General features: G+C 42.4%; 1 protein-coding gene across 1 annotated transcript; it reads left to right on the top strand.

The window, feature by feature from the left end:
- The first annotated feature begins 2,292 nt into the window (after window positions 1–2,292).
- si:ch211-157c3.4 (Lipopolysaccharide-induced tumor necrosis factor-alpha factor homolog-like) lies at window positions 2,293–8,262 on the top strand. Its single transcript, XM_053443407.1, has 5 exons — window positions 2,293–2,397; window positions 5,739–5,788; window positions 5,899–5,988; window positions 6,090–6,294; window positions 6,947–8,262. Exons 2-5 carry the CDS (start codon window positions 5,743–5,745, stop codon window positions 7,062–7,064), a joined length of 459 nt encoding a protein of 152 aa, XP_053299382.1. The 5' UTR covers window positions 2,293–2,397; window positions 5,739–5,742; the 3' UTR covers window positions 7,065–8,262.
- The last annotated feature ends 126 nt before the right edge of the window (window positions 8,263–8,388 follow it).

Below are 8,388 nucleotides of genomic sequence, written 5' to 3'. Positions count from 1 at the left end.
TCTGACTCAGGCCTTCCCAACAGGGAGCATTGCAAAGTTTTAGTTTGTGCACTGTCAGCAGATATTCTTTGTATTTCAGAGATATGAAGGGTCCCAGGCTGAAAACTGCTCAGCCACTGTCTCTGTGTTTGATTGACATGGGAGGAAGTAGAGTTAATACACTGCAGGCTTTGGGTGTGTCCGGGTTTTTGTGTGTGTGTGTGTGTGTGTTTGAGAGAGAGAGAGAGAGAGAGAGAGAGAGAGAGAGAGAGAGAGAGAGAATTTTGGTCTTTGAAGCCACACCTTGTTAAATCAAAGCAGTGGCCTTATTGATTCCTTCATTGGCTTCAGAAAAAGGTCGACTCATTTTGATTGATCACCATTTTCTTGTTATTGGCAGCTTTGGAATTATAAAATACACATATAAATAATACAATAAGCAGACACACAAACACACACATACACACACACACACACACACACACACACAACAATTCTTCACCTTTAAATTAGTGTTTGATGATTTACATTACATATGTCCCCATGAGATAAAATCTTTTAGATTTTTATTTTTCTCTACAACATGAATAGCCCATAACCAAGAACACACACACATACACACATAAACACACACACACACACACACACATACACACACACAAACACACACACACACACACACACACACACACACACACACACACACACACCTCAGCTCCTCAGTCTTGCAAGATATAAAACTCTGCAGGGATTGGTCTATTCTCTGGAATGTTGTTCATCAGGCCCATCGAAACACACAATAACTCACCCCCTTCACCGCACATTCACACACACACGCGCGCACACACACACACACACATAGACACACTCCATCATCAGCACTACCCCACCCATCGGGCATCGGGGCAACACCCCAACATCTCAAACACACCTTCACGACTGTTCACCTTCCAACGATGTGTTTGTGGGTGAAGGAGCAACTTGTTTCTATTTTCATAAATGAGTTTGTTGAAAGTGACGAGACGTTCTGAGATGAAGCTGTGAATCTGTGACCTCCACCAGCAACACACCAGAGAGGAGGCAGGCGACACCCAGCTGTGCTCGGAGACCCAGTGACCAGCAGCGGAAAAATGTGGTTGAACTGGCCTGCTCCCAGCTGAGTGACAGAAAAATCCCCGGCAGCTTCTGAACTAAATTGTGACACTAACATGACAAAGGAGAAACACAGGCCGGCTTGTGTGCTGCAGTTCAAAGATGGAAAGAATGTTACGATTATTGTCAGATCATTATTTCTTTTGATCACAAACATTATCGTGACGGGGATTTTTAGATTTAAACTTCATGACAAACACTCGATAAACAGAAAAACCTTTTCATAAATCTGAGGGGGATTAATTATATATGATATCCTACTTCCTCATTGTACTTATACAATACACAATTTACGAGCCTCATATTAATATTTAACAATATTCTTATAGATGAATATTAAAAATGCGATAATTATAATTTCCCACTCTTTGTTTATTCATCTGTGGCCGTTGGACAGGTGTAAGGTTGGTGCCGCCATTATCCAATATCTACATCTTGTTTTTATATTGTTTGTTTATATGTTTGTTTGTTTTTTAGTATTTTTGCACAGACTAAACCAACAAAGTAAACTATTTATTTGTGTTGATCAGAGTTAGTTTTTTTCCAGCTGTTTCTCCATCAGGGTGTCGGCCGTAGCCTTATTTTCAACAGACAGATAAGACCTGGTTCCAAGTAATCGTATATATTTACCAAAATGTCAAAATCTTGCTTTTAATTATCAGTTTTTAATTCCTGCACTGATTAGTAAAAACGCGAAATAGAAATTAGCATTGCATGATCAGCCGTATAAATAAAATCGAATTGGATTGCATTTAAAAAAAATACGTCAGGTTGAGTTGGTCCAGGAGGATGACGTGGAATTCTTGACATATTTTGGAGATGGGTTTGAGTTAAAGGTGTGTGTGTGTGTGTGTGTGTGTGTGTGTGTGTGTGTGTGTGTGTGTGTGTGTGTGTGTGTGTGTGTTAGCATGTATAGCTTATGTTCCTCTACGTCGTCTATGCATCCACATTCCAGGACAAAATAAACTTATGATCACAGAGTCACAGAGACACACACTCCCTCAGTAATCTCAGAGAAACAGAGAACAGGTTAGAGAGGAGGCCACCTCTGTGTTTTGTAGCAACACCTAAAACCAGAGGGTGAGTCATTCCATCAGTCTTTGTGCGTGTGGGCGGGGCCGTGGCCGTGGGTGTGTCCGGGGAGAGGTGCAGGTGATACAGGTGGATCTCTCACCTGCAGTCTGGATCTACATCAGCAGCAAACCACACACGTCCCTGAATACAGCCGCCAACAAATCACCGACCCATCGCCGACACATCGCCGAGGTAAGACCATCACAAATCAACACATATCAGAGGAGAGAGAGGATTTCATTTCACACTGATGACTTCAACTTTAAACTCTCTTGCACTAAAGAGAAGGTTCGATGACAGAGAAAGAAAGTTTTGTTTTCCGATTCGCTGCGAGTTATTCTGGACAAAGACATTAATCTGAGATGCAAATCAACAACAAGTTACATGTTGTGGCGGAAATGGATGTTTACCGATGAATTTTAGAGATAAAACACTCAAAACAAAGCCTGTAGCTGAATAATCAATTGTCTCCTATGGGTTAAATATTTATCTCTGGCTTTCTGTTGTAGGTAATTGTAGCTCCAGACATTTCAAAGAGGAAGTATCTTCAATTTGGTTCTTTACTCTTCCTCATTTTCCCCATTTTTTAAATCATTTGGTGATGGTTGATTTGTGATGTTTGAATTTGAGGTTTTAAACAAAGAATTCAAATTAAACCACTTACTCTAAGCACAAATTAATACATTTAATATGAACAGACCTGATCTAGTATTTTTCTGTGTTGCTGTGATGTAGAGTCCCCATGTTTTGCTCAGTCCAGAGGTTTTCAGCTCTGAGCAGGTTCTTGGGAGGATCAGTGAAAAGAAAAGATTTGGTTATTAAATTAATCATCTCAAAAGAACGTCAGCTTTTACAGAAGCAGGTCACATAGAAGAGTTTAAATCTGTGTGAGACTTCCCCCTCCGAGTCAGAATCTAATAAATACCTCAAGATCGACCTCGGCAGAAAAATACTATTATTTAGTGTCTGAAGAGTTGAAAGTTATAATCATGTCCTCGTTGGCATTCGGCAGAATTTGAGTGAAACCTAACTAAGGTGGGGTGAGAGTGACAGTGTCAGACGTGTATATCCTCTGCCTGAGGCGTTCCACATTTTGATGGGTGGAAAGAAAAAGTTGCAGAACTAGTGTGAGGGGTCAGTGACTCGACACTACCTGTAAATTAACTGAGCTCCAAATGTAGATCATTCTAATGCCTCTGTCACAAATACTTTTGGCACAAACGAAGTTGTAAGTCTTTTGATATTTGTAAGAATAATATGATGTTGTAGTATATTTAACCTGATCATAAAATATTGTAAATGAACTTTTGTTTTCCGAGTGAGTGTCAGATTAAAACTGACGTCACACTGAGAATCCCAGTGACCAAAGTCATCACTTGGGTATTTTTACTAATTTGAATAATACTAATACTAATAATAATAGTCAAAATTAAATTATCACAATTAAATTGTCAAAATACAGAAGGAAGTGGGTAAATAATAATGGTTATGATAATATGAGGTAAAAGACCAATAATGACCTGGCTCCCCGGGTTTAACTAAAAATAAATTACCTTTTCTGTGTCAGGTGAGGATTAAAGACTCTCTCACACACACACACACACACACACACACACACACACACAGACACACACAGACACTCACACACACACACACAGACACACACAGACACTCACACAGACACACACAGACACTCACACACACAGAGGCAGGTTTGACCGGCACAGATGTGACAGTGAGGCCACACCTGTGTCTAAATGAAAAATCCTCCAGCTTCACCTCCTCACGTCGTGGAGCTCACTTGGAAATCACCTGACAGCCTCAGTCAGTATCAGCCCCGCCCACTTCTTCCCCACGAATCCACTTCCTCAGCCTCAGAACCCGAAGCAGAGCCGTCCCCGTCTGAGCTGAGGTCAGGGGCCTCGGCCCCGCGGGGGGGGGGGGGGGGGGGGGGTTTGTTTAATAGTCGGCTTCCAACTTTCCCCGACTTTTAAAGTATCTGTGCAATGTGGCCCGTGGATGTTTCGGAAGCCGCACCCAGCACAGGAACCTCAGCACAGACACTTGTTGTTTATCTCAGTTCTTTCTAGGTTTTTAACCTCTGTTAAATCAAGGCCTTATTCCTTTGACAGCTCTTGAAAGCACCATGACACGAGCCTGCAGCGCTTCTCCAAGCTTTTATTTTCACTTATTGAATCTACAGAGAAAGAAAAAGGACATTTTAGACAATTATACTCCTGAGGAAAAAGGAAATCAACAGACTTTGAAGCTGCTTGAAACAACAGATTAAACAGTTTCTGTGATTAAACCCCAACACGCCCAGTTTCTCCAGTTAAAGTCTCACCAGCTGTTGACAGCTCAGTGGAATGGACCAACCAGTTTATCAGAGAGACGACTACACAGAATCTACCAGAACTGAGGCACAGAGTCAGATTAACACTCAGGTGTGTAAATGAATCTTGTCGTTCACACAACACGATGTCAGGATGTTCTCCTGTAGAGGAGCAGGCTCCACTTCAAGTCCAGACTTATTGATGTGAGGCTGCGACCTGTGAGATCATCTCCAGTAGGAACAGACACACCCTCAGTCTGTGACACCGGGAGAAGAAGCATGCAGCCCGGTGGCATTCCTGCCCCAGCATATGGGTGTGTGTGTGACTGTGTGTGTGTGTGTGTGTGTCTAAGATGCATATGCTGCAATGATGTTATAAAATAGACAATTGAAGGGTTTTGGTTCAATCTCCAAGAAATTAACGACTGAGGTGATGAATTATGAATCAATGTGTGTGTGTGATAATGTGTTATTTCATTTGTCTGTATGAAAGGAAAAAGGGAATACAAAGGAGAGAACAGCAGAGTTTGCTTTACTTCACATCACACAGGTGTTGATCGTTTGTTGGTCAGGTTGCTGTCACAGGATGAGAGTTCATCTCATGTCAGGTCCCACAGTGAGGTTCTTGTGGTTCCTCTGAAAGTTCTTTTCCTCATGGCTCACATTCTTCTTCAGCTCAGTCACTGGTGCATTTATTCACATGAAGACGCATTACATAAAGTGACGGAGCAGGAAGCAGGAAGTAATAAGTCATCACAAACGACGACAGGCTGACACAGCATTTTATGTGATTTATTTATGGATATGTTTACCTGAGTCGAGATGTGGCAGCTTCTTCAGGGGGAGAAGACAGTATTCATATATTCTGTAGATCAGTTTATGATTGTAGTTTATTTCCTTTGGAATTAACGAAGATCATTTTGTGAATCTTCAATTTAATCACAATCAGTAATTCACAGTTTACTCTTGAAGTGACAGCTGACGCAAAGCAGCACTTCTTACTGCTGCTGCTTCATAAAATAATTAATAATAATAATAACCTGTATTTATGTGGGACTTTTCAAAACAAAATTACAAAGTGCAGTTTATTTATTATTTTTTATTCATTTATAAAGCAGTGTATTTATCACTGAGGAAGACGCTGGACATGTCTCTTCTAATGACGAGCGTCCGTCCTCACACTCTGTTTCTGTCTCTGCAGCACAATGAGTGCAGAAGGAAAGACAAATCCCCCTCCCTACTTGATACCAGGTGAGCCCCCCCCCCGCCCAAACACACACACCATCATCTTCATCACTCTCATCATCAGATTGGCTCATTGTCTGTCCCTCCTCCCTCTGTGTCTCTCTGTCCTGGTCCAGTCGAGGGTCAGAACGATGGAGTGACGGTTTACAATCTGCACTCACCTTTCACCCCTCCCACCTCGCAGTCGGCCAGTGTCGCCGCTCCAGGTAAACTCCCGCCTCACGTCACCGGGTCACGTCCCACACCTCGAACACCAGTTTCCTCTGGAGCGATGTTGACTCCCTGTTTCCTCCCGTCTCCTCAACAGTGTACACGAGCGGCGGGGGAGGCAGCCTGGGCGCGGGCCCCGAACCCGGGGATGGCAAAAGAAAGTTTGTGAGCTACGACACTGACCTGGGAGAGAACGCCGGCATGACCACCTGCACTTCCTGTCAGCAGCAGGTCATGACCATTGTCACCTACAAGGCAGGGACGTACGCCTGGCTGATGTGTTTACTCTTCATCTGCTGTGGGTGAGTGGGACCGGACCAGACCAGAGCACAGACCCCCACACTTGAAAAGAGTTTGAACCAAATCTAAAAACACTGAGACAGTCCACACCGGCCCTTTTCTTAAACCCTCCCACCGGCTGCCAGAAAGCCACAGGAGGGATTTTAAATTATTTAAATGGTCACTGGGGACTCGTCTGCTGGTGGAACCCAGTGCAGGGGGGTGCAGGTTTCAGTCACTGTGCAGGAGACACTGGTCTTAGGAGAAAACCGCTTTTTAAAACCAGATTGAAAACTTTTTGAAGTTAAGGGCCTTTAACTGGAAGTTGTTTTATTTCTTTTACCTCGTTAAATCTCTGTACATCTTTTATTTTGCACTTTTTAATCACTTACATTTTGGATGGTTTTCCCGTTTTTTAATGTCCCTGCACAGAACCTTGAATCTACCTCATAGTGTGACATGTGCTTTGCCTAAATTTCTCTCGGGATCCATCTCTCTATCCGTCTGCCAGTCTCTCTGTATCTATACAGACCAAAGACAAGGCTGCATCATTGGTTAAAGGATGATGATGCTATAGTAGATGATACCGTTCTTCACTCTTTTACTTTTTTGTGTGTTGCACTAGAGCTGTGTGAGGCCTCGTTCAGACCTGACATTAACATCTGTGTGTTTTAGGTTAGTCCTGTGCTGCTGCCTGATTCCATTCTTCATGAAAAACTTCAAGGACGCGTACCACACATGCCCGCGCTGCAGCCGGATCCTGCACGTGCACAAGAAGCAGTGCTGCAAATGACGAGGTCGCAGAAGGTCCCACAGAAATAAGGAATGACATCCTGCTCCGTCTGTCCGTGTTCTCTCTTTTCTATGAAACCGAAAGGTCACCGCTCAGCTGCAGCTTATTTCTATGGATGAGCAAAATCTACAATGAATGTCTCTCACATTACACCATATTATTAGTAGCCAGACTCGGAGTGATCACACTGTCACTTTAAAACACCTCGGGTGAGCAAACCAAACACACCCCATGCACCTTTATCTTTGGGAGCCGTTACCTTTTTGTCCCATTTCCAGTAGAACATTTTACATTCTCTATTTTCCACCTCAGGTAAAATGAAGGCTTGTACATAGACTTTATCGAATACTTCACGTGTACCTCAGGACTCCCACAGTCCGGATGTGTACTTGAAGCTATCGTCACGACTTCTGACTAAACAACAGCAGCGTAAAAACAAGCCAACACAATAAATTTGCGTTGATGTTTTTTTGCAAGTTTGACTCAGAAGTGTAACGCTCCAAAGAATAAAATGTGGCTCACTTGTGTTGCATTCAGATTTTCTTCTGCCATTAATAAACTTGTATTACTCTAAAGGGATGAGGGGCAATCTGAGCGAGCGTGAAGTTCGGGGCATCTGCAAATATCATTTTCCTGTTTTGTTTCGATTCTTTGAAGCTTTTCCCCGGACGACGCTTTGTTCACGTGTTTTTTGTTTTTGTTAGAATGTCGAGAGCAGAGTTAAAGCTAAAGATGACGTTATGATGTGATGTGTTCATTGACTGTCAGTGTTGGTGGAGCCGCTCATCAACACGCGTGTAAAGTGAAACTCTGGAAGGTTTTTGTCCCAATCTAACGTTGACTCTGATGAAAGTATTGCAATATTTACACATTTGCAGTTTTATGAACTGGCGACGTAAGAAATGAGTCGAATCTAAAGATTGAATTCAAATTCACCGTCTTCAACACCCGGTGTCGCCAAATCTACCAGGACGGAAAATCTTCTAGATTTGTCATTTTAAAATGCTTTTTGGATCTTCCTGCATAAATGTCTGATTTTTTTGTCTTTCTGCTTCCTAAATATGATAACAATGTGAGAACGAGAGAGGAGGGATATTGTTGTGAAGGATGTGACTTCTTTCACGTTGACTGCTGGAGGAAGAGTGGACTATTGTTATTTTGACATTATTTCTCTAATAAAAATAGAATTATATGGATATTTCATATTGTTTCTGATTTTTTCTTTCCTTCGCCTTCTTCTAGAGAGGCCAGGGTTTTATTCCTGCTCGCAGATATTGGAAGTCAAGATTTGCCACTGAAACATTTGTGTATTGGGCCCTAAATA

This window comes from Pleuronectes platessa, chromosome 16 (genome assembly GCF_947347685.1).
Source record: "Pleuronectes platessa chromosome 16, fPlePla1.1, whole genome shotgun sequence".
Lineage (NCBI taxonomy): Eukaryota > Metazoa > Chordata > Actinopteri > Pleuronectiformes > Pleuronectidae > Pleuronectes > Pleuronectes platessa.
Note: the sequence above shows the minus strand (reverse complement) of the source record. Positions and strands in the feature narration are given on the sequence as shown.